At 35.4% G+C, this 25,072-nt stretch overlaps 7 protein-coding genes across 7 annotated transcripts; 2 read left to right on the top strand and 5 right to left on the bottom strand.

Moving 5' to 3' along the window:
* The first annotated feature begins 1,021 nt into the window (after window positions 1-1,021).
* LOC117782828 (cytochrome P450 4e3-like) lies at window positions 1,022-20,793 on the top strand. Its single transcript, XM_034619878.1, has 14 exons — window positions 1,022-1,182; window positions 8,989-9,098; window positions 9,163-9,448; window positions 9,509-9,705; window positions 9,770-9,955; window positions 10,149-10,386; window positions 10,448-10,627; window positions 10,683-10,887; window positions 18,484-18,656; window positions 19,131-19,240; window positions 19,303-19,652; window positions 19,713-20,082; window positions 20,142-20,313; window positions 20,378-20,793. Exons 1-14 carry the CDS (start codon window positions 1,026-1,028, stop codon window positions 20,791-20,793), a joined length of 3,150 nt encoding a protein of 1,049 aa, XP_034475769.1. The 5' UTR covers window positions 1,022-1,025.
* Window positions 2,754-3,336, bottom strand: LOC117783417 (larval cuticle protein 4-like). The gene is made up of 2 exons (XM_034620818.1): window positions 3,310-3,336; window positions 2,754-3,240 (listed from the first exon to the last, which is right to left on the bottom strand). Exons 1-2 carry the CDS (start codon window positions 3,319-3,321, stop codon window positions 2,902-2,904), a joined length of 351 nt encoding a protein of 116 aa, XP_034476709.1. The 5' UTR covers window positions 3,322-3,336; the 3' UTR covers window positions 2,754-2,901.
* Window positions 4,548-5,266, top strand: LOC117783414 (larval cuticle protein 1-like). Its single transcript, XM_034620815.1, has 2 exons — window positions 4,548-4,629; window positions 4,687-5,266. The coding sequence occupies exons 1-2, from the start codon at window positions 4,618-4,620 to the stop codon at window positions 5,143-5,145; spliced, it is 471 nt and encodes a 156-aa protein (XP_034476706.1). The 5' UTR covers window positions 4,548-4,617; the 3' UTR covers window positions 5,146-5,266.
* On the bottom strand, window positions 7,286-7,853 carry LOC117783416 (larval cuticle protein 1-like). Its single transcript, XM_034620817.1, has 2 exons — window positions 7,827-7,853; window positions 7,286-7,757 (listed from the first exon to the last, which is right to left on the bottom strand). The coding sequence occupies exons 1-2, from the start codon at window positions 7,836-7,838 to the stop codon at window positions 7,407-7,409; spliced, it is 363 nt and encodes a 120-aa protein (XP_034476708.1). The 5' UTR covers window positions 7,839-7,853; the 3' UTR covers window positions 7,286-7,406.
* LOC117783410 (probable cytochrome P450 4ad1) lies at window positions 10,995-14,769 on the bottom strand. The gene is made up of 9 exons (XM_034620810.1): window positions 14,515-14,769; window positions 13,593-13,702; window positions 13,241-13,520; window positions 12,655-12,724; window positions 12,465-12,591; window positions 11,970-12,134; window positions 11,665-11,905; window positions 11,421-11,603; window positions 10,995-11,351 (listed from the first exon to the last, which is right to left on the bottom strand). Exons 1-9 carry the CDS (start codon window positions 14,678-14,680, stop codon window positions 11,140-11,142), a joined length of 1,554 nt encoding a protein of 517 aa, XP_034476701.1. The 5' UTR covers window positions 14,681-14,769; the 3' UTR covers window positions 10,995-11,139.
* Window positions 20,794-20,813: 20 nt separating the features above from the next.
* On the bottom strand, window positions 20,814-22,765 carry LOC117783400 (maltase A1). The gene is made up of 3 exons (XM_034620799.1): window positions 21,424-22,765; window positions 21,160-21,355; window positions 20,814-21,092 (listed from the first exon to the last, which is right to left on the bottom strand). The coding sequence occupies exons 1-3, from the start codon at window positions 22,748-22,750 to the stop codon at window positions 20,882-20,884; spliced, it is 1,734 nt and encodes a 577-aa protein (XP_034476690.1). The 5' UTR covers window positions 22,751-22,765; the 3' UTR covers window positions 20,814-20,881.
* Window positions 22,766-23,418: 653 nt separating this feature from the next.
* LOC117783415 (larval cuticle protein 1-like) lies at window positions 23,419-24,092 on the bottom strand. The gene is made up of 2 exons (XM_034620816.1): window positions 24,045-24,092; window positions 23,419-23,980 (listed from the first exon to the last, which is right to left on the bottom strand). The coding sequence occupies exons 1-2, from the start codon at window positions 24,054-24,056 to the stop codon at window positions 23,573-23,575; spliced, it is 420 nt and encodes a 139-aa protein (XP_034476707.1). The 5' UTR covers window positions 24,057-24,092; the 3' UTR covers window positions 23,419-23,572.
* Window positions 24,093-25,072: the final 980 nt, after the last annotated feature.

The raw sequence follows: 25,072 nt of genomic DNA, 5'->3' as shown, positions 1-25,072 counted from the left end.
TGACCACGTTTACATACACTGTAAAAGGAGGTCTTTAATTTGTTCATTTTTAAATGAAAGGTAATTTATCGAAAGAGTTTGGAAATTAATTTTCACTTAATCTCATTCTCATATATTTTTCTTAACAAATTTCTTTATTCTGTTTTTTTTCAATTTATGTATAACAGCTGCAAAGATATTTTCTATTGGTTTAAATCAAATCAACGTTTAAAACTAACATTCTTGAAAATACAGCGGAACCAAATCCTGACATGACAGGATTCCGACATCATGTCAAGTAATTTTAAAGTAAGTATGCAAAATTTAGGTAGCGGTTTGTGTATTCGGTTTGGAAATATTTCATCAGTATACGGTGTTAATTGTGCGTAGAATGTTGGCAAATTTAAATTCAATGAAAAGCAAATACTCACATACTCAGCGGCAAAGGGAGACTGTCTGCCACACCTGAAATGACAATTACTTAATTGAGTTTTCAATAAAGAAAGAACATTATGTATTAGGTACCTAACACAAACACGTGTATTAAAATAATCCAACCCTTATATTGACAACAATTTGATCAAGGAATACACTACGAAGAGGAAATTGCCTTGGTTTTAGAGACAAGCCTGAAGAGACCAGCTCTTGTGCATATATATACATGGGATATAAAGTTCATTGTTCACAAATAAACCTGTATATAGGCATACAGCATCTTGTTGTTTTATAGCAATTTGATTAAATGATTTATATAAGTAAAACAGTAAACGCTCGAAGATTAAAACATGCCGAGATTATAATTTGCTGGAAATATCTATGATAATGCAGTGCTCTCATTATCGAGGGATCACCGTAGCTGCTCATATCAGCACAGCTCACACGCAAATGATTAGTTGTATTTAATCTCGTCAAGTTATATTTCTAATTGTTCTCGTTCTACTTGAAAGCTTTATTTGTTTTGAGATTGATTCGAGTTCGTAAATCGGTAAAATATATGCAGTTGGGGCAGAATGCATTCAGTTATTTCAAATCGCTGGTCGTGAGATATGTTTCTTATCGGAATAGTTGTAATTGTGCTAATTTGTTGTCTTTTATATGGACTTCGATATGAACGAGTCCTCAGGCACATTGACGGGCAGTTTCCGGGTCCTAGAACATGGCCCATCGTCGGCAATTTACTACAACTGGGCTTCACGCCGGACGGTGAGTGTGAATGTCAATGGTTATCATTTATGGTTATTTGAGTTTATTTAGATATATGATATTGTTTATATAATTTTAAGGTGCTTCGAATTTTTTGGTAACAGTCAGGTTTTCTGGTTGCTAACTGTAGAGTGAAATTATTAATATATTCGCCATTTGGCATTCAATTTGTGATCTGCTTATGCAAGTGCTATAAAGCATTGATTAACCAGTTTAAAACAAGTTTCTTCTATGAATTGAACAAACGTTAAATGTTCATCGAAATGTGCTCTTCCCAATATAATGTTGTTTTCTTTTATTCGGTGGCAAAAATCAATTAATTCTCAATGAGATAAGCTTTAATCTTAAAGTTTTGGAAATAGGGAATGATATGAAAGAAGAACAATTTTAATCATTTCCAATTGACTTGCCTTAAATTCATACTTATTGTGAGCTCCACTCCAACAGTAATGTCATCAGAAAACGTTACCATTTTTAATTTTACTCCTTGTCAACTCCCAATCCAACATTGACCTTTCGAACATGATACAAAATTAATGGCTTAGCACAGTTTAGGTCGCCAGAATAAAATCATAGAGCACGTAATGCCTTTAAATCGACAGACAAATTTGATCACAAGATCAGGGTCATTCATATCTATTCAAACTTGTATCTCTTATAGCAGCTGAAAATAATTTATTTGTTTTTAAATTAGCGAATCATATGAGAATTGAAAGCGAAATTAATATTCTTAACTTGAAACCGGTCGAGTAACTTAGAATGAAATACCGTTAACGTCTAAGCTTTAACTTTTATGGGTGTTTATTATGGCTTAACATGTGTATGTACATGCACCCAAACATATATATATAATATATATATCAATAATACATGGATGTGAAAATAATATTATACTATTTACTAAGCTCGACTTCAACTTTTTTTATATAAAATTGCTGTTTTATATCTTCAGTGTTTAATAATTGAAATTTTCAAATTCGGGAGATACATATAGCTGAACATCTCTAAATCGAACTTCTATAACTCGAATTTTCTCTAATTCAAACAAAATTGAGTAGCAACAGCGTTTACTGAGCAAATTGCAAACAATTCTGCTTCCGTAACTCGAACTTCCATAAGTCGAATATCTCGATAACTTCATAAGTAAAGGTAAAAGCAATTTGAAGTGCATGACTTTTAGTAGCTAAGTTTTGGTTTTAAGTTTTGCTTAACTTTCACGATAAAATAAAAATTTAACAGCTGGCAATGTGAATGTAAGAGTTTCGGATATCTTATTTTTTAAGTAATCTTGTAAGACAAAAAAATCAAAAAAAAAGATCACAATTTATCATGAATGAATTAATAAACTTAAAAAAAGCTCCATAGTTCGAATTCTCCATAAGTCTAACTTTTTCTTTGGATAATGCTGATTTAAGCTAGTTCGACTGTATTTTCGACTGCAATATTAGTTAAATTGTTATTATTATTAGGTAAAATGCTTTCAAGCTATAACCCTTTAAATAACTGGTAATGTCTAAGCACTGACTCAAATTCGATATCATTCTCTTTTAAATAATAAACGCTTTTAAGAATATTTTTGCCGTAAAAAATGTTTTGCATATATTTTTATAATCGTAAAAAAATTATGCTTTAGAGACGAAAAACTTAAATAGTATCATTGTCGAGAAGTATTCCAGGGTCGGGAGCTTGTACAGTCCAATTAGCAAGATTACAATTATTTTAGTGACTGTCTTTTGAGGGATGAGACTCGAGATAAGCAAGAGCCTTCAAAATTAACTCTGGAGTTGGGGGTGGGGTTGGGATAACATCACCCTGGGGCTGGTAACCGTTCTCATCAGCCACATAAGTGAACTTAATGTGTTCTCCCTCGGGTGAGACCCAGGAGCTGGTGCCGTGGATAACGCCGTGCTCATCTATGTCTCTAGTCTCCTCGGTGCCGTCATTTTGTTTAAGTACTACTGTGGCGCCATCTGCACGCACGTCATTTTTTTCCTCAATGACTTCGACATGGTCACTGGGGAAGGCGGCGGCCAGGCCAATAATAGCGCAGATCATCAGCTGAAATGAGTTTAATTTGGTTATGTGATCATGTTCCTTAATATTCTTTGGTAAGCTTGGTACACTTACGATTTTGAACATTTTGATTATTGTGCAGTTGTGGAACGAAGAACGAACGTTTACTGATGATCCACTATGGCCAGCCGTTGCCTTTTATACATTTTTTTAAGGTATGCTAATACAGTTTGAGATCTTTTCGGCTATACTCTGCATTGAAATTAACAAAGTACAGGTTTCGTGCATTCTAGTCAAGTTATCAGAAAACTCGTTTGCATTTTAAACAATTGCCAATAAGCTGGGATACATGTATTAGCTTGACGACAATTTTAATGAATTGATCACCGCTTAATCTGGAACACGCTCGATGATAAGGATGATACAAATGTTAAGAACAAAAATTATTTGCAATCAATTTTAAAATAGAAAGCACTTAATTAGCGTTAGGGGCTTAAAGATATCTATTTAATATTTTTCTGATCAGTTAGAGTTAAGTGCTTAAAGATATCTATTTAAAATTTTTCTGATCAGCTTGGTTTCTAATAGCAATGTCGAATATGTTTATGGTTCGTTGTATAACAGTCTATTTTATTTATTTATTTATTTATTTCTGCACGACTAAAAGCAGTCGACAAGGAAAATATTACCAAGGATAAAAGTTAAGTTAAAGATTAAAAATGATAAGATAGATAAATTCTATCTTACATATAATATTTTCGAATTTTTTTTTTCAGAGACCTTAACTAGACATTGGAAAAATGGGCTTAACTGTTATATTTGTTCTTACACTCATTCACTTCAAGCGACTTTTATGTTTTTTTTTTTAAGAAAGATGCGGTAGAAAGTAGAGTCATTTGTGTGCTACAGATGCAAATCAGCTCCCTCAGATATTATTCGAATCAAAAGATTTAAGTATTGCATACTTTTCAGTATCAATAGCTATCTTAGAGTGTTTATGTTAATTTTTTAAATAAACTCAAGTGACTGAGTGAAACAAGATTTCAAATAATGAAATATTTATTATAACTAGTGACGTAATTAATTTAATGAATGCGATATAACTTGATTTGGCTAAGCAAATACCTTTTGTGATATATGGGAGCGGTTCTTGTGACTAGTTTGCATTGATGCACTTGATCAGTTATTCAAAGATTATGGCAGTAATTTAATAATTTTGCGACAAATTTGTGGGCGCGCTGGCTAAACCCATAACTCATGGCCATAATAATTGGAAGATGTTCTTGATCAGGTCTTAGAGTAAACACAATTTATTGTGTGCACTACCAGGTTCATCAGTATAAAAGACAACGGCTGTCCAGAGTGGAGTATCAGTCACCGTTCGTTCTCAACGTTCTCCAACTGCAAAAAAATCCATTTGAAATGTTCAAAGTCGTAAGTATTGGGCTTAAACCAAAGAATTTAAAGAGGATAATGCAGTATTTATTGTAGTTGATGATCTGCGCCGTTGTTGGCATTGCTGTTGGCTCGCCACTTTCAGTGGGTCGTCTTCCACACGCGGTGTCACATCCCGTGCCACGTCCCGCGCCACGTCCCGTGCCACATCAAGTGCCGCATGCCGTGGTTCATGTAAGTGGCGATGATGTTCACGCCGAACAGACTGCTCGCTCGGACGATGTGCGAGCTGATGGATTCAAGTATGTCTACGAGACCAGCAACCACATAAACGAGGACAGAGATGGCAATGAGCACGGCGATATCCACGGCTCCTTCTCCTATATCTCACCCGAGGGAGAACACATTAAGGTCGATTATGTGGCTAATGAGCACGGTTACCAGCCCCAGGGTAGCCATCTGCCAACCCCACCACCAATTCCAGAGGCAATCCAAAGGTCCATTGAGTACATCGCTGCTCATACTCCAGCACCCGAAAGCCATGGACATCATTAAGGAAAAGCTTCTGATGATCTAATAGAATGAACCGTACAATGGACTTGACTTTGGAATCCTGTTGATGAACTTTAGTTTTTAAGTCTTCTGATCATAATAAATAAAACTGCAACTCTTGAAATTGTTTCGGAATTTTTTTCTTCTTTTTTCAAGCGACTTCAAGATTTTTATGATAAATTCTTTGGGTTCTTAGGTCATATTAAAAATGTCAAGAATTATTTATACAAAAAATCGCCAATATTAGGCAACAAAATTATTTGCTTAACGTAGCATAGAATGATATCATAGTAATTTTAACACAAAAATCATGACCATTTGCAAAGCGCTTCTGAAAGCTCAAAACCTGAATAATTAACTACGTTTATTTCATTTGCAATGAAACCGAAATATCACAGGCAACTCAACATCGACTGGCATTTATAAAGAAACTAAAGAATTGAAATCAGATTACATAAGGTATCCTTACAAAATTCTTAAAGTATTCTGAAACTTTAATACAAAAAAAATACTTATAAATGCTATAAAAAGGAGATTGTCTTTAAAGCAAACTCTTTGCTTCGCTTTTAACCAGGGAATAACACCGAAACCGGTACCGGAAGCGTTAACCAAAACTAACCGTTTCATTTTAAGTACCGGAACTGAAACCGTAGCCGAATGAAAATTATCGTCAAGAAACGAATACTGAAATGTTTGTACAAGTACGGTTGTGGTCAAAGAGTTGACCAACTTTCAGCTGTCATAACTTGATCAAAACTGAACCGATTTTCAAGTGGAATGCCATTTTGATCATGATTTGGACTCTAAATTCATTCAGCTATCAAATTTTGTTCATTTCGAAAATTTAATTATTTTTGACCCAGTCTCGATTTCGATGCTAAGGGTCCCCCCTTTGAAATTTCGAAATTTCAAAATTTTAAATCTCAAGTTTTCACTTTTAATCCACTTCTTATATCGTAATTAGGATAAAACAACACTTTAAACTTGATTCTGAAACCTTTCATTTTTTCGTAAAAAATCATGCCAAACTGAACAAAAATTTGGACTTGTAATATGGCTAAGTCCGCAGTCTGACCAACTTCAATCCGTCATAACATGATCAAATCTGAACCGATTTTCAAGCGGAATGTCATTTTGGTCTTGATTTGGCCTCTTTATTCATTTTGCATCTAAGTTTTATTAAATTCTTAAAAAAAATATTTTTCTCTAGATTCTACTAGATAATGATTTCGATGATAATTGAAATTTCCAGCAAAAAGTTTTTAGTATGAATCTAAAAGCCTCAGATTTAAATATGTAATTTTAATAAGTTTTTTTATTGGGTTTGCGGCGGACAAAGTTAAACAATTTTCAATTAAAGTAAATTAAAAAGAAAATACTACTAGAACATTGCAAAACCCACCAATTAATAAAAGTTAGTGAGTAAATTTTATTGTTAGCCACTAGAAAGAAAAAAAAGATTTTCGCCCAATGCTCGCTTCTCTCGAGTGTACTCGACAATTAGGCCAGACAATATGACTTTAGGCATTTTGATGTCTTTTGCAGTTGTAGAACCGAGAATTATCGTTGACTGATGATCTAACGATCTAAGCTAACCACTGCTTTTCAAATAGCTTTCTCAGGTCTCAAAAAATTTAGAAGATACATATTTTATATTTTATTATTAGTCAAAATGCTTTCAAACTATAACCCTTTAAATAACTGGTAATCGTCCAAGCACTGACTCAAAATTAACTATCATTAGATAACAGTCTCTCTTTTAAAAAAAATAAACGCTTTTAAAAATATTTTGCAGTAAAAAATGTTTTGCATATATTTTTATAACCGAATAAAATTATTCTTTAGAGGCGAAAAACTTAAATAGTATCATTTTCGAGAAGTATTCCAGGGTCGGGAACTTGTACAGTAAAATTAGCAAAATCACAATTATTTTAGTGACTGTCTATTGAGGAATGAGACTCGAGATAAGCAAGAGCCTTCAAAATTGGCTCTTCAAAATTGGCTCTAAGGTTGGGGGTGCGGTTGGGATACGTTCAATTGATAATAATAATTCTTGACATTTTTAATTTGACATATGAACCCAAAGAATTTATCATAAAAATCTTGAAGTCGCTTGAAAAAAGAAAAAAAAATTCCGAAACAATTTCAAGAGTTGCAGTTTAATTTATTATGATCAGAAGACTTAAAAACTAAAGTTCATCAACAGGATTCCAAAGTCAAGTCCATTGTACGGTTCATTCTATTAGATCATCAGAAGCTTTTCCTTAATGATGTCCATGGCTTTCGGGTGCTGGAGGATGAGACGCGAGATAAGCAAGAGCCTTCAAAATTGGCTCTGGAGTTGGGGGTGGGGTTGGGATATGTTCACCCTGGGGCTGGTAACCGTTCTCATCAGCCACATAAGTGAACTTAATGTGTTCTCCCTCGGGTGAGACCCAGGAGCTGGTGCCGTGGTATACGCCGTGCTCATCTATGTCTCTAGTCTCCTCGGTGCCGTCAGTTAGTTTAAGTTCTGCTTTGGCGCCATCTGCACGCACGTCATTTTTTTCCTCAACGACATCGACATGGTCACTGGGGAGGGCGGCGGCCAGGCCAATAATAGCGCAGATCATCAGCTGAAATGAGTTTAATTTGGTTATGTGATCATGTTCTTGAATATTCTTTGGTAAGCATGGTACACTTACGATTTTGAACATTTTGATTATTGTGCAGTTGTGGAACGAAGAACGAACGTTTACTGATGATCCACTATGGCCAGCCGTTGCCTTTTATACATTTTTTTAAGGTATGCTAATACAGTTTAAAATCTTTTCGGCTATACTCTGCATTGAAATTAACAAAGTACAGGTTTCGTGCATTCTAGTCAAGTTATCAGAAAACTCGTTTGCATTTTAAACAATTGCCAATAAACTGGGATACATGTATTAGCTTGACGACAATTTTAATGAATTGATCACCGCTTAATGTGGAACACGCTCGATGATAAGGATGATACAAATGTTAAGAACAAAAATTATTTGCAATCAATTTTAAAATAGAAAGCACTTAACTAGCGTTAGGGGCTTAAAGATATCTATTTAATATTTGTCTGATCAGTTAGAGTTAAGTGCTTAAAGATATCTATTTAAAATTTTTCTGATCAGCTTGGTTTCCAATAGCAATGTCGAATATGTTTAAGGTAGTCTAGAGAAATTCTATCTTACATATTTCCGAATTTTTGTTCTTAGAGACCTTTAAATTGTAAATATATGCTTAACTATTATATTTGTTATTACCCTCACTTTCTTCAAATGACTCTTAGGTTTTTTTAAAGAAGGCTGCGTTAGAAAGTAAAGTCATTTGTGTGCAAAAAATAAAATATATTAAAAGAGCCCCCTCAGACATTATTTGAATCAAAAGATTTAAGTATTGCATACTTTTCAGTATCAAAAGCTATCTTAGAGTCTTTATGTAAATTATTAAATAAACTCAAGAGACTGAGTGAAACAAGAATTGAAAAATTCGAATATTTATAATAACTAGTGACGTACTCGTGACGAACTTGATTCTGAGACCTTTCATTTTTTTGTAAAAAATCATGTGAAATTGAACAAAAATTTTGACTTGTATTAACTCCGAAGTCTGACCCACTTCAAACTATCTTAACTTGATCGAAACTGAACCGATTTTCACGCGGAATGTCATTTTGATCATGATTTGGCCTCTTAATTCATTCTGCATTCAAATATTTTTCAATTCGTCAAAAAACGTTTTTTTCTCTAGGTCTAGCTATTTACTTCGATGTCATATTTATAATAATTAAATTATTAAAAAAATTGTTTATTAATATTAAATTATTAATTGCAGCCTATTTAAGGAACATTTTAAAGTGGTTCGATCAGTACGAATACAAAAACTTTCGGCTCTGGGCGGGTCCTCTGCCATATGTGGTGCTGATAGAGGCTCAGTATGTGGAGGTAAGCATATGGTGTATCTAATCCTCTCAAGCATCGATAACTGAACCATTGTTCTGCAATTTAGCACGTTCTAAGCAGCACAACTCTGACTTATAAGTACGAGCCGTATAACTTGATGTATCCCTGGCTTGGGAGGGGACTACTCACTGCGAATGGACACCAATGGATGGTGCGTCGTAAGCTAATTACTCCCTCATTCCACTTTCGAATCCTCAAGGACTTTTTGCATGTCATGAACGAGACCAGTGGCCGTTTCATGACGCTTCTGGAACAGGAATCGTCTTCGGCCCAAAGTCAAGTGCTCGACATTCAGCGATTAGTGATGAGGAATACAATTGATGTCATTTGTGGTAGGCAGCGTAATTGTTAATTTAATTGTATAACTTCAATTTTCTACTATTTTTATGTAGAGACCGCAATGGGTAGCCGGGTTAATAGCATTGAGGGGCAAACATCACCCATTGTGGAAGCTATGGAGACCCTCTGCAACCTTATTCCAGAGCGAGTGATCTCTGTTCTAAAACGTATAGATGTGTTCTTTAAAATGACTTCGTATTACAAGCAACAACAGATGGCCTTGAGCACTTTGCGGGTCGAGCTTGAGCAGGTAATCAGTTAGACAGAACAGCATCTCAGACTTTTAACTTCCTTTACTCTTTTCCAATTTGTAGATCATTGAACAGCGACGTCGCTTGATCAAAACTTCAAGCTATCAAGCTTCGCAGGTCGACGATAAGGTCATGGACGCTATGCGACCGAAAATGGCATTTCTAGACAATCTCCTCACCGCCGAGGTGGAAGGTCAACCTATGACATTCGAGGAAATTTTTGAGGAAGTTTCCACATTTATGTTTGAGGTAACTTAATAAAAAAAATTTTGCATGGCAAACAAAATAAAATGTTTTCTCTATTTTAATAAATATTTGGTGCCTGGTGCATTTTTATAGTAAAATTTTGATTTTTGCTTTAAAACTAAGAGTTTTGTATATAATAAATGCAAGAAGATGCATTTTTTTACTTATCACTTTTGCGTGTATTTTTTCTTAATAGGGTCATGATACAACAGCCTCGGCGATAACCTTTGCCATCTACTGCATGGCCTCAATGCCAGAGGTGCAACAAAGGGCATATGAGGAGCTGGAGATCTATGGAGATGAAATAACTCGTCATCCCACATACCAGGAACTGCAAGAGATGAAGTACCTGGACTTGGTCATCAAAGAGACATTACGATTGTTTCCCAGTGTACCATTTATTTTTCGCACAACACGTGAGGACACATTCATCTGTAAGTTTATGAATTCCAAGTTCTTTTACTATAACTTAATAGAAAACTATTGGCTTGACAGTGGACAAATTCCTACCGAAGGGCACGACCATTGCGCTTCCCATCTTGGCCATAGGTCATAGTCCACACAGCTTTGAGGCCCCTTTTGAGTTTCGACCCGAACGCTTTGAGGCTGATAAACGGGTCGAAGCTAATGCCTTTGATTTTGTACCCTTCAGTGCGGGTCCCAGGAATTGCATAGGTAACTTATATTGTACTTATATAAACAATTAATTATGTGCTATTATCATAATTAGGTCAAAAGTTTGCGATGCTGGAACTAAAGGTAACGCTATCAAAGTTGCTGCGTAAATTCCAAATTTATCCCGCTCCGTTGGCTAAACAAACCATTGCCCAAGTCTTTCAGCATCACTACAGGCCTGGGCCCCAAGAGCTGAAGCTTCATATGCCCATTACACTAAAGTCAATGAGTGGAGTTCCAGTGCGGCTTCAAACACGATTGTGATATGTCTTTCTTCAGCTCTTCTGTTCTTTCGGAGCTTTTCCCCCAATTCTCTTTCGAATCCAAATCATTTGATTGCGAATAACATACAATTTGGAGCGGGTTATGTGTCATCGGTATGGATATAGATCTCATTTACTTAATACATATACATAGAAATATATTCTTTAATATTCACAAATTCAAATAAATAACAAAGAAATGGCAAAAAATTTTGTTTATATCGGGGAAACTCATTTCCATGCATTCAATTATCGTCGTTTTAGCCTAATTTGAATGCCATTCTCGGATTTAAGCGTTACACGAATATTAAACACCGGATCGTATTCGCTTTGTGGCACACAATCGTCGCGGGAATGATCATTGATGCCAGGGGGCAGGTCATCCACAGGTGGAAGAATTTTAAAATGGCGTACGAGTAGCGAGAGAATCGCTTTCAATTCATACATAGCGTACTTCTCAGCTAAAAGGTGCGAGTAATTAGTTCATCACAATAGTTGATTAATCCAGAAATTAGCCAAGCTTAACTTACCAATGCATTGTCTGGGTCCAGCGCTAAACGGAACACTCTTAAAGGCTTCGATTCCGCTATTTTTGTCAGCTCCCTCAAAGCGCTCTGGCCGGAAGACACAAGGATCCTCAAAGTAACGTTCGTTATAGCCCATGGCCATGAGACACATGATAACTGTTGTGCGCTTTGCCACCTTAGTACCATCTAGTTGAATACAGTGCTGAATTTGATGTTAAACATTCCATGGATTACTTTTAGTACTCACTTATGTCAATGGATTTGCGATTGGTTCTCGCTATCAGCGGCACCGATGGAAACAAGCGTAGAGTCTCACGGATAACCAGTTCCAGGTAGTGCATATTCTGCAGGCGTTCTATATCGGATTCGTTCGAGAAATCCTTACCAAACACACGAACTTGCTCCTCAAACACCTTCTGCTGTATAAGTGGATGGCGAGAAAGAGTGTATATGGTGAAGGAGATCGCAGAGGCTACCGTGTCATGACCCTACATTGAAATTAAATGATTACTTACAAACATAATTTGAAGAATAAATAAAAGAGCTACTTACTGCAAATATAAATGTAGATAACTCTTCGATAATCTCTCGCTCTTTCAGAGCACGTCCATCGAGTTTAGCGTCTAGCAAAACATCGAGGAAGGGTTTATTAGTCAACTCCTTATCACTCGGGTTCTCCTTGATCTTAGCTAGTTGTTGACTGCGTTGCGAAATAATCTAATTGAAGAATAGTAAAGTCAATATTATAGTCAGGGGTTATTTTAATAAGTAAATACTCAGATTTCCGATCTTTTATAATTTATTCAGTCTTAACCGGGCGGCGTCTCTTCAAAAAGTGACGCTTGCTCCATTTCAACTAACTCTTATTCACGCCAGAGGGCGCTTATTAGTAATCGATAAATGATTAATTATATTTACAGTTCGATAAATATAATTAATAAATAACACTATTTACAATATAATACAGTCTTACATACTACTTATGACTACGTGTGCTAAATATTACTACAATATTCAAGTATTTACAACCATTTATCGAACACTTACCCTCTTCACCTCATTCCTGAGTAATTTCAGGGCTCTTCGCTGCTTCATATAATATGGAGTCAATCGGAAAAGTGCATCGAATCGCTTCACAATGCTGAATGTACGCTCCTGGACGACATCACAGAGGCTGTTTGCACGATGAAGAGTATAACAATAGATTGCTTATAGCCTGGACCCAAATATAACTTACTCTTTGATGGCGCTATGTAAATTTGAGGGCTCATCATTTAGCGAGTTACTGGTCATACCCGTTGCATTCTCTGTGGCAATAACAGAACAATAGCATAATAAATACAATTTGTTTAAGCAAATTATTAATCTTCACAGTATTCCATAAATTTAACTGAGAGCTATGTATGTGCTTAACTTATTTATAAAATGGATCTGATACTTGATTAATTTTTTGCATGAAATAAAATTTGCGGATTTTAATTGTGAACTAATTTATGTAAACAAAAAGCGATTTTTCGTATTTGTATGATTAATAGTTTTTTTTTGGTATTTCTACATGTATCTGATTAGCATATTTGCAATTCGTTCTCCTTCTCTTAAAGCTGCTTACATTTTAGGCTCTGTAAAACTTTGTTACCACACAATCTTTGCCACATATTCTAGGCAATAAATCTTATATATAAAATTGCCATAATAAATTACAAAAATAAACGAGTGCAACGGCATCTTAACCGCGTACTGAGTCCCAACCAAATGGGGCAAGGGAAAAATGGCAAAATGCCCAAGACAAATGCTTAAAGTTTTTTAACACGCCGACCACCTACCGCACACAATATCCAGGGTACACTTGGCAACCAACTCCTGGGCATCAAAGGGCTGCAATGTATCCGCCTGCTGGGTGAGCTTTTGTACAAACCTCTCGCCAGTTCGATGAACCACTCGCAAATAACCTTCGATGGCGGACCTCTCAAAGGCGGGCATATAAAGCTTCTGGTGCTTTAGCCAACGGGCACCGGAGCTGGTGAGCAATCCATCGCCCAGCCAGGGGCGGAGAAATGAATATAGGTGCTCCTTGTATAGCAGTGAAGAGCTCGACAACATGTTCTATCCAGCCAGCAAAAATTCGATTAGCTTCCTCTACTTCCACTATCGAATTGCATCTGCGAATTAACTTACCTGAATTTCAGCCGGATCGCTGAGTATCATGTGATACTGCAGAAACACCAGCGAACGGAATCCTTGAAAGTCATATTTTCGACAATATTGCAATATCTTTTTGGGGTATTCTGCGGGAGAGAACAATTATTTTAATTTAAAAAAACATGAATAAAAAAAAATCTTAATAAATAAAACATTTAAGCGATTTTAGAGAAATTTTCCGGTAATCCAATAGTCTGAACTTGACTTAAGACTTAAAGCTTTGAGCTCGATTTGTAAATTTTCAACTTTAAATTAATATAAAATTATTTTTGGTATATTCGAGAAAGAAATGTGCAATATCTGTAATCAAACAATGTCCGTCTCAAGTAACTATTAAAGCGCAATGGGAGTAAAACCAAACAAGGGCGATGTAAATCACAGCAAGCGAATCAGTATAAGTTCAACGGCTATTCAAAGCTATCCATGCTCATCCGGAGACATCTATAGAGACAGCCAATGGCATCCCAAGCATGGTAAAACTATCAATTGTTATGCTGCGTCTTGTATTCTGTTATATTCTATTGTGCATTTGGAATGATTACTTGGCAAGCACGTGGAGGAAAAAAAAACACTAAAATTATTCAACAAACAATGATTCGGGGAATGCTCGGGGGAGCAAGAAAAATCTGATGAAAATTGCAAGAAAATATTGCAAAATAGAAATAAGGAACTGAATACAGCTGAAATGCTTCTTAACATTGCAGCTTGTATCTGAGCTACTCTAAGATAATTTTTATACATTAAAATTTTAATCTAACAAATGGAATTGTAAACATTATTTCTTAGCTAACTCTGAATTATCTTTAGGAGTACTTATACAATACCAATGCAAGTATATATCACTTTTTTACACTTTGCTAAATAGTTCATAAATATAGGGAGTTGCTTATCTACTTACCAGCTGGCTTTAGTCCAAACTGAAAGAGATTACCTACAAAGGGATATGGCGTCGGACCCGGTATCATTTCCATAATCCCAGCCATGTGATCCAGATAATTGAATATCTTTACTCCCTTGAACACCAAGAGAGTGGCCAAAATAATGGCTGCTGTCAGTAGAAACATTGTTGTAAGATTTTAATTTAAATGTGCCGTAGTTCTAAGAAGTTTTTTTCGTTTCGTAGTTCCGTTCAATTTGCGAATACTTTGGCAACTGGTTCGACCCATATTAAATGTCTTCAGTATTGGCCAAATTTGCTGCTGATTTTAGCGATAACAGACTCGATAACATATCTATATTAGCTATAGCTACTACTCTATAAGAATACATATATATTTATATGTGGTTATAATTTAAGCTTGTAAACCGGCAATACTTCAATACGATTATCGTTGATTATAATTACAAAAGTATTTAATTGCATGTTCAATTATGACAGCTGCATGTTGTTGGCAATGAGATAGTTTTCAATTCTAATTGCCTTATTATCTGCTCAATTGACTCACACTTGAATTGATATTATGACGTGTGAGTTTAAAGTGCACTTCGAAATCTCACTTTAATAATTTCTATTGATATTTCTTATCAGTTGGCTACGAAACTTTATAAAAATATGAGTCAAATATTATCAAGAGTCTCTAATAATATGGCGTGAGCGACTTAATAATTATATTAGCAAATTTAGATCATTAGCACAATAATAATAATAATAAAACTGAAAGTAAAAAATATAAACTAAATGTGTTTCTTGATGCGACTAATTTTAAACTGGTTTTTCTACAAGATAACTAGTGTATAAAACTTATCCTAGATCAGAACCATATAAATAAATTTTATTGTGATTGCATACTTTTAGGCTGCTCACAAAAACACTTCATATCATTAACAGTGTAACTCGGTTGTTGCTTAGCTTGTTTTTGTTATCTACAGAGAGTTCTCTATTTAAAAGAGATGTTTCCAAAAATTCTCTACTTATCTCTTATTAGCTTTGAGCTCAAGTTGTTGACCCTTTTAACCCGCTTCAGATTTATTTTACGCATTTTGTTCTTACGGTCTGTTGTCTTTTATATTTTTAGTATTTTATTATATCAATATATTACTGTAGCATAGCATATAGTAGAGTATAGTAGCTAATACTAAAATATATTTACTATTCAAGCAATTGTAGCTACAGTTTATAATCAGACAGAATCAAAATTTACTTAGTTTTATGTTAATTTAATTAGCCTTACTTGTACACTCATTGCGCATTTAGTTAAACTTAAAACATGATAATGAACTACGTATAAGAATATTAATAGCCAACACAAAAATCGACTAAATGTTCTCTTAAAATTCAGCAAAGAGCTAACTTTTTGCTCTTAAAAGAGCCCACTAATTGTAAAAGTTTAATTAACAAGTTTATCTTTTTTTTGTTTATGTTTGGTTGTTGTTAAATTTATCACGTTCCTTTTTCACATCAGCTTTCTCAGCCAAATCGTCGCGACAACGCCATACTATGATTTCAGTATAAAATTTAAAATAAACACATTCAATCAATGCACCTGAATTGAAAATGGACTATAGTTGTTTAGGCAGAATACAGAATATTTTTTATTATTAAACTAGAATTTAAAATGTATGGTTAAAAAATCGAAGAAAATGTAAGTACCTTCTAGGAAGACTTACGAGCAAACTTTTGGAATATGAGTAAAGAACATAGTAAATTTCAAAAATTGAAATAAACAATTATAATCGAAAAGTATTTATTAAAATATCTAACTAAATTTTATATTTTATGTATTAAAAAACATTCTGTAAATATTTATCCTTTCTTTGCTTTAATGCTTATCGCAAAACAATCATGGGTCAATAATCTGTCTTGAACTAAATCTTGCCGCTTAAAAAAAAAACGAAATTATATTTATATTAAGAGAAATTTTAGTGAATTAACAGAAAACATTTTTAAGCAACCAACTCTAGTTCTCTTACCTGTTTTTCTGTCGACTCATTGTGATTAAATGAATATCAATGCATTTGCTGCCAATGATGTTTTACTTAAGTTGTGCGACGTCGGAAACTAGTCTCATTGAGAGTCGACTCTCAGCTCTGTGCGGACGAAACGAGTTTTTGTTTATGCGTGTTTGAAAATTCGTGCCTGAAATGTGGTTTATTTTGTATGTAATACTGGCATTTCCAGTGTTATTATCGTTGATTATAATTACAAAAGTATTTAATTGCATGTTCAATTATGACAGCTGCATGTTGTTGGCAATGAGATAGTTTTCAATTCTAATTGCCTTATTATCTGCTCAATTGACTCACACTTGAATTGATATTATGACGTGTGAGTTTAAAGTGCACTTCGAAATCTCACTTTAATAATTTCTATTGATATTTCTTATCAGTTGGCTACGAAACTTTATAAAAATATGAGTCAAATATTATCAAGAGTCTCTAATAATATGGCGTGAGCGACTTAATAATTATATTAGCAAATTTAGATCATTAGCACAATAATAATAATAATAAAACTGAAAGTAAAAAATATAAACTAAATGTGTTTCTTGATGCGACTAATTTTAAACTGGTTTTTCTACAAGATAACTAGTGTATAAAACTTATCCTAGATCAGAACCATATAAATAAATTTTATTGTGATTGCATACTTTTAGGCTGCTCACAAAAACACTTCATATCATTAACAGTGTAACTCGGTTGTTGCTTAGCTTGTTTTTGTTATCTACAGAGAGTTCTCTATTTAAAAGAGATGTTTCCAAAAATTCTCTACTTATCTCTTATTAGCTTTGAGCTCAAGTTGTTGACCCTTTTAACCCGCTTCAGATTTATTTTACGCATTTTGTTCTTACGGTCTGTTGTCTTTTATATTTTTAGTATTTTATTATATCAATATATTACTGTAGCATAGCATATAGTAGAGTATAGTAGCTAATACTAAAATATATTTACTATTCCAAGCAATTGTAGCTACAGTTTATAATCAGACAGAATCAAAATTTACTTAGTTTTATGTTAATTTAATTAGCCTTACTTGTACACTCATTGCGCATTTAGTTAAACTTAAAACATGATAATGAACTACGTATAAGAATATTAATAGCCAACACAAAAATCGACTAAATGTTCTCTTAAAATTCAGCAAAGAGCTAACTTTTTGCTCTTAAAAGAGCCCACTAATTGTAAAAGTTTAATTAACAAGTTTATCTTTTTTTTGTTTATGTTTGGTTGTTGTTAAATTTATCACGTTCCTTTTTCACATCAGCTTTCTCAGCCAAATCGTCGCGACAACGCCATACTATGATTTCAGTATAAAATTTAAAATAAACACATTCAATCAATGCACCTGAATTGAAAATGGACTATAGTTGTTTAGGCAGAATACAGAATATTTTTTATTATTAAACTAGAATTTAAAATGTATGGTTAAAAAATCGAAGAAAATGTAAGTACCTTCTAGGAAGACTTACGAGCAAACTTTTGGAATATGAGTAAAGAACATAGTAAATTTCAAAAATTGAAATAAACAATTATAATCGAAAAGTATTTATTAAAATATCTAACTAAATTTTATATTTTATGTATTAAAAAACATTCTGTAAATATTTATCCTTTCTTTGCTTTAATGCTTATCGCAAAACAATCATGGGTCAATAATCTGTCTTGAACTAAATCTTGCCGCTTAAAAAAAAAACGAAATTATATTTATATTAAGAGAAATTTTAGTGAATTAACAGAAAACATTTTTAAGCAACCAACTCTAGTTCTCTTACCTGTTTTTCTGTCGACTCATTGTGATTAAATGAATATCAATGCATTTGCTGCCAATGATGTTTTACTTAAGTTGTGCGACGTCGGAAACTAGTCTCATTGAGAGTCGACTCTCAGCTCTGTGCGGACGAAACGAGTTTTTGTTTATGCGTGTTTGAAAATTCGTGCCTGAAATGTGGTTTATTTTGTATGTAATACTGGCATTTCCAGTGTTATTGTTTGCGTACTTTGAACTGAGTATTGTTCGAAAGAAAAGTTTGTTAAATAAAGTAAACGGCCCGCCTACTGTAGCGATCCTCGGAAACGCTCATCAAGTGGGCAAAAATCCCACCGGTAAATAGCATTTGTAACAACAACAAAATTTGCATATTATATAATATAAACAATGAATGTTATTACATCATTTGTAATGCAATTCGAGAAACAGCATTAATTGAATGGTATAAAATAATATCTGAATACAAATATTTATTTAAAAAATTATAAGTGGGTATAGCTGTCGGCATTTTATAATGTATAACTATTTAAATGAAACTGTACTCTAGACTCACAAACACTAATGACACAATTGTATTTAGCGACAGATTAGTGAAGAGATAATACGATAATGCTCGCATGTATTTCGAGAAAGACTGTTTGATAATGAAAATAATAATAAAATACATAACACCAAATTATGAAATGACATAAGACATAATTACTCTGGAGATATATAATTTTAATTCATTTACAAAAAAAAAAAAAATTAACAAATTACTTTACTATTTATTGAACCAACACAATCTTTTGTATTTTTATTCGATACAGAAATTATAAACACATTTTTTGACTGGTGGCATACTTATGACAAGGATAATTTCCGCTTTTGGGTTGGATACTATTCCAACATACTAATTTGCAATCCCAAACATCTGGAGGTAAGTCTGAACATAAAATTAATCTCTGCGTTGATAACAAGAAGAGATATTTATTGTTCCAGTATATTCTTAGTAGTAATACTCTGATTAAAAAATCGGATATTTATGATATGCTTCATCCGTGGCTGGGACTTGGATTACTCACAAGCTGGGGCAGCAAATGGCATAAGCATCGCAAGATGATAACACCTTCATTTCATTTCAATATTCTTCAAGACTTTCACCAAGTTATGAATGAGAACTCAACCAAGTTCATAAATCAGCTTAGCAAAGTTTCAGCTGGCGATAATATTTTCGATTTTCAAAACGAAACTCACTATTTGACCCTGGATGTGATTTGCGAGACGGCAATGGGGGTCGCCATAAATGCAATGGGACAGCGTGACTCCAGTATTGTGAAGGCCTTTAAGGAGTGAGTACTTTTTACATTCATATCACTCTTACTCTAAAGCTGAACTTATTTTTCTTATAGTATGTGCTACAGCATAAATATGAGGGCATTTAATCCTCTAAAGCGTTCTGATTTTCTCTATCGCTTTGCCTCCGACTATTCTGAAAATGCCAAGACTCTCAAAATTCTGCAGGACTTTACCAATGAAATCATCGAGAAGCGAATTGAGGCCCATCGTGCAGGTACCGCCAAGACTATCGAGGGTAATGAGTTCTCACGGAAGAAGATGGTTTTTATGGATACGCTGCTTTCTTCTAACATTGATGGACGTCCTTTGAATAAGCAGGAGATATACGAGGAGGTTTCCACATTTATGTTTGAGGGTCACGATACTACTACATCGGGTGTTGCCTTTGCCGGTTATTTACTATCCAGATTTCCAGAACAACAGGTGAGTTGTAATTTTAGAAACTGCCTAAAAGTATGCTTTCATTTTGTCTTCAATCAAAGCAAAAATTATATGAGGAGCAGTGCGAGATTATGGGCAATGAACTGAAACGCGATGCGACCTTTCAAGAAATCTCTGAAATGAAATACTTGGACTTGTTCATCAAGGAAACGCAAAGAGTTTATCCCAGCGTGCCGTTCATTGGGCGCTACACTGAAAAGGATTATGACATACGTAAGTTAAGGTAGAAGAACAGAAAAATAACTCATTTTAAACTACATACCATTATGTTGTTTAGATGGTACTATAATACCCAAGGGAACCACTCTCAATCTGGGACTCATAATGCTCGGCTACGACGAACGCAACTTCAAGGATCCCCTTCGCTTTGATCCTGAGCGATTTGAGCATAGCAAACCAGGTCCATTCGAATACCTACCCTTCAGCGCTGGACCACGCAACTGTATTGGACAGAAGTTTGCCCTGCTCGAGATCAAGACTGTCATCTCTAAGATAGTACGCTGCTTTGAGGTGCTTCCTGCAATGGATGAGCTCGTCTCCAAGGATGGTTATTTAAATACATATATCGGACTGCCAACGGCAGAGAAAAAGGAGAAAGAGAAAAAAGGACACAAATACGATCCCATTTTATCGGCTGTTCTGACATTGAAATCAGAAAATGGTCTTTATCTACGCCTACGTGAAAGGAAATAGATTGCATTACTTTACAAATATTACATTTAGAACTCACTCTTTATTATTATTAAAACATGTTAAACTTAAAATGTTTCTAATTAGAATTTTAGTTGATGCCCACCAGAACTGTGCCCACATTGCCCTTGGCAACAAATGAAGAGGTCTTGACGGTATCTCCATTGATGTACTGTGATTGCAATGAGCTGGTTATAATTTCAGCCTCAGCACCCACGTTGAAGTACTTTGTGAGGTCAATATTCTTCTCTGTTTCACCCAGATTTAGCACAATGACATAAATATCGCTACCTTGCTTAAGGCTACACAAGAAAAAGAGAGATATTAGATCGTAAGTTCTTTACACTCGTAGTGCCATCAAATAGTTACCGGGAGTAGACCAAGACATCATCATCCAATGCCTGAATCTTCAGCTCGCCAGTGCGGAACGAAGGTTCCTGCCTCACACGCACAAGTGTCTTGAAGATTTTCAGATGCGACTGTGGGGCACGAAGCTGTTGCAGAGCATTGTTCGTCTTATATTCATCAGATACTGGCAGCCAGGTATAATCTCCGCTGGTGAAACCTGATAAGAAACGAGTTCAATTATTGTAGAGAAGCATTAACAAACTGAAACTGAATAGTATGGCTTACCCGCCATGGAAGAGGCGTCCCATTGATAAGGCGTGCGTGCTGGATCACGGGATCGTTCATAGTAATGCTCTGGATCGGAGTTACAGGCCGAGGGATCGACTGTATCCTCCCAGCTAATATACACATCAGTCATGCCGAGCTCCTCGCCATTGTAGGTGACAGCATGTCCGGGCAAAGTCTGCAGCAGGATGTTGATCAGATCAATGCGTTGAACTCCAAAACGGGATGCAACTCGCTTGTTGTCATGATTTCCCAATACCCAGTTAGCATAGACTCCCTTCGGCATAGCGTTCATCCACTTTTCAATGTGCTCCACATATTCCGTTGCCTTCGAGGCATTGTTGATGTTTGAGAGGAAGTCGAAGTTGAATGGAATGTGCGAACCATTGCGAATACCATCTCCGTAGAATTTCATAATATTTTCAAAGCTGGTGTAGGCTTCCGTCATAAGCACACGCGGATCTCCGCCATGTTGTTGATGAAACTCATCGACCAGTTCACGCCATTGGTAGATCATGTCGACGGTCTCGGGTTGATCCTGGGTGTAAATGTGCTGCGTATAGCAATGATCATCGGGATCCGGGCAACTGGGGTCATTCGACAGCGGCTCATCAGGGTACTGATTATAGCGATCTAGGTCAACTTCAAAGAGATAAGGTATCGCATCGATGCGGAACCCAGCAACTCCTTTTCCCAGCCAAAACTTGAGGACATTCTTCATTTCGGCCACCACGGCAGGATTGCGATAGTTCAGATCGGGTTGCGCCGTGGCAAATTGATGTAAATAGTACTGTTGTCTGACCTCGTTCCATTCCCAGGCACTGTAACGGAATTCCGAGACCCAATTGTTTGGTGGCTCACGCTCACCAGTTTCCTCGTTGATCTTGCCGTCGTGCCAGATATAATAGTCCTTGTAAACGGGATCGCCATCGACTGACTTGAGGAACCATTCGCTTTGGTCGCTTGAATGATTGGGAACAAAGTCCAGAATTATTCGGATGCCCACCTCCTTGGCGTGCGCAATCAGGCGCTCAAAGTCCTCCATGGTTCCATACTCTGGGTGTATTTGATAGAAGTCTGCAATGTCATAGCCAAAGTCCACCATGGGCGATTTGAAAATTGGTGATAGCCAAGTGGCCGTAAAACCAATGTCCTTCAGGTACTGCAACTTCTCGGTGACACCATTTAGATCTCCAATGCCGTCTCCATCAGAGTCCCGAAATGATCGTGGATAAATCTGATAATAATTGCCACTCTCCCACCACTGTGTGGCACTACCGATGCCCAGCACCGCTGACAGTATAGCAATGACTGCCGTCAAACGCATTTTGAATGAATATGATTCAACACTCAGTTGACACTCACCTTTTATGGGGTCCGATAAGCCCAAATCTATCGTAGTGGTGCCCACTTGGAGTGGCCATTTCAATTGCTTGACAAACATGTAGTGCATGTAGTTCTCTTCTGAAACTAATACCCAGCTCGAATGTCATTGTTCATCCCAGCACTCAACTCTGGGAAATCAGATAAAGCCATTTTGTATGTTACCCAACAGCGATTATAATCAATTGTGGAAAATTTGTACTTCTGGTTTATTGTTTATTTTTGTTACTGTTAGTGCAACTGAAGTGCAGCGGCATAACTTAGTTGGCACTAATCATCTGATAGAAAGTACCTCAAAATACTCAACTTACTCATACTCCAAACACTAACGACATATATAAGACCCTCATTAAGAGATAACATAAACAGCTGATATCAACTACTCGTTACTACCATTAAATACTTAAGCGAAGTATTTCGCTTTTGGGTAACCTTGTAAATGTCAGTAAAAAAACAAATTGTTGTTTAATATTCGTACATTTCTGATTGTCTTTCTAAACTTTCTACAAAAAATTTTAATTTTTTCTAGGCAAGAACTGTGCCTATTTAATCATTTTGCATTCTCTTGAGACCTTTAATAATTGTTTATAATGAAAATATACGATCAAAATATTTATTTGAAAATACGTATTTATTATGCTTGTCAAAAAAAAAAACAACATTTTTTGGAGGTTTAAATCTTAAAGACTACAGAGAAATGTCCGAGATTAGTCAAGTGTGCGATCCAGGTTCATTAAAAAGACTCCTTGTAGGAAGTGACATCCTTTTAGTGGTGAATGTCATGGCCATGGGAATGGACATCTTCGTGGGAGTGTGCTGCATTGTATTCAATAAGGCGATGTACATGTTCAGGGATAACGGGAATGACATCTCCCTCTGGGTGGTAGCCATTCTCATCTGCAGTGTACTTAATGTCAACGTGCTGACCCTCGGGAGAGATCCAGCTAAAGGCGCCATGTTGGCCATGCTCATTACCGTGATCTTCTCGTATAATGTGGTTGCTGGTCTCCAGGGATGCATCGAAGCCGTCGTGACGTACATCGACCTTCTGGCTAAGAACCTCTGCGTGCACATCGTCATGGGATCCACCTGCATGATGCTCAACATGATGTTCGGCATGTGGAACTTGGTGGACGGCAGCAACGGCCAGTCCGAAGATAGCGCAGATCATCAGCTGAAATGAGTTCAACTCAGTTAGATCATTGCCAATCCTTGAAATGTCCTATCAAATTACTTACAGCCTTGAACATTTTGATTGAAATGTTTTGCAGTTGTAGAACGAAGAGAACAAACTGATACTTTACTCTGGTGATGCGGTGTCTTTTATACATCTCCACTGGAGACTGTTAGATGTTATTGTTGTTGTCCTGTTTATAGCTTCATTTCATCTCACAAATATTGCTCTAAGTTATGGGCTTACCTGGCGAGCCCACTTTTAAAAAAATCGCTTAGAAACAGTACGATAACAACAAGATACTGTTATAATCTTAAAATTAATGCATCAATAATCGTCCGATCAAACGAGTTTAGTTGTCACAATGCTGTTCCCATATCAAAACAAAACAACAGCTCGTCATCGTTGTCCCAAGCCCTCTTTTAATCCGGCCTAACAAGTTGGCAATACTTGTATTGACCAAATTGCAAAATGCATTTATATAATTTCATATAATATGGCCATAAACATCATATATTAAATTAAATTGAAGAAATTTTTAATTATAACTTAAGCATCTTAGATATATCAGTACGGTTATTACCTCTGTTGACTAATTAAATTTTATTGCAATAAGATAACAAATTTTAAACAGTTAACTTATTTACTTGCAACTTTATTAATATATAGGACATCCAAATTCAACAAAAAGTAAAACTTCGCGACACTGGAACAAAGTTTCGAAATATTCAGAAATTTAACTATTAATCTATTTGCAAAATAATAAATCTTCTAAAAAACTAATATTTCATTTTATTTAAAACAACTTGATCCACAATACTTAATGCTGCCAATTGAAATTCAAATGAGATGCACTTAAGTTCAGATGTAAAGTAAATTTTTAATTGTTGTTAAAGGAATGTGGTCTCTCTTTTTATTGGGTAAACAACGCCATCATTAATTAACTAAGTGCAAGTGAATTGAAAGCTGTGTAATTTATTTAAAAGCACATCAAATTATTAATGGTCGTGGGCTCGAAAAAATAAAATTGTCTAAAAGAAATTCGAGTATTTTTTTAAAACCGTCAAAAGAGCCGACGGTCACAGCTGACAG

The sequence above is a fragment of the Drosophila innubila genome, assembly GCF_004354385.1.
Source record: "Drosophila innubila isolate TH190305 chromosome 2R unlocalized genomic scaffold, UK_Dinn_1.0 1_C_2R, whole genome shotgun sequence".
NCBI classification, from domain to species: domain Eukaryota; kingdom Metazoa; phylum Arthropoda; class Insecta; order Diptera; family Drosophilidae; genus Drosophila; species Drosophila innubila.
This window is presented reverse-complemented; position numbering and strand designations above follow the sequence as displayed.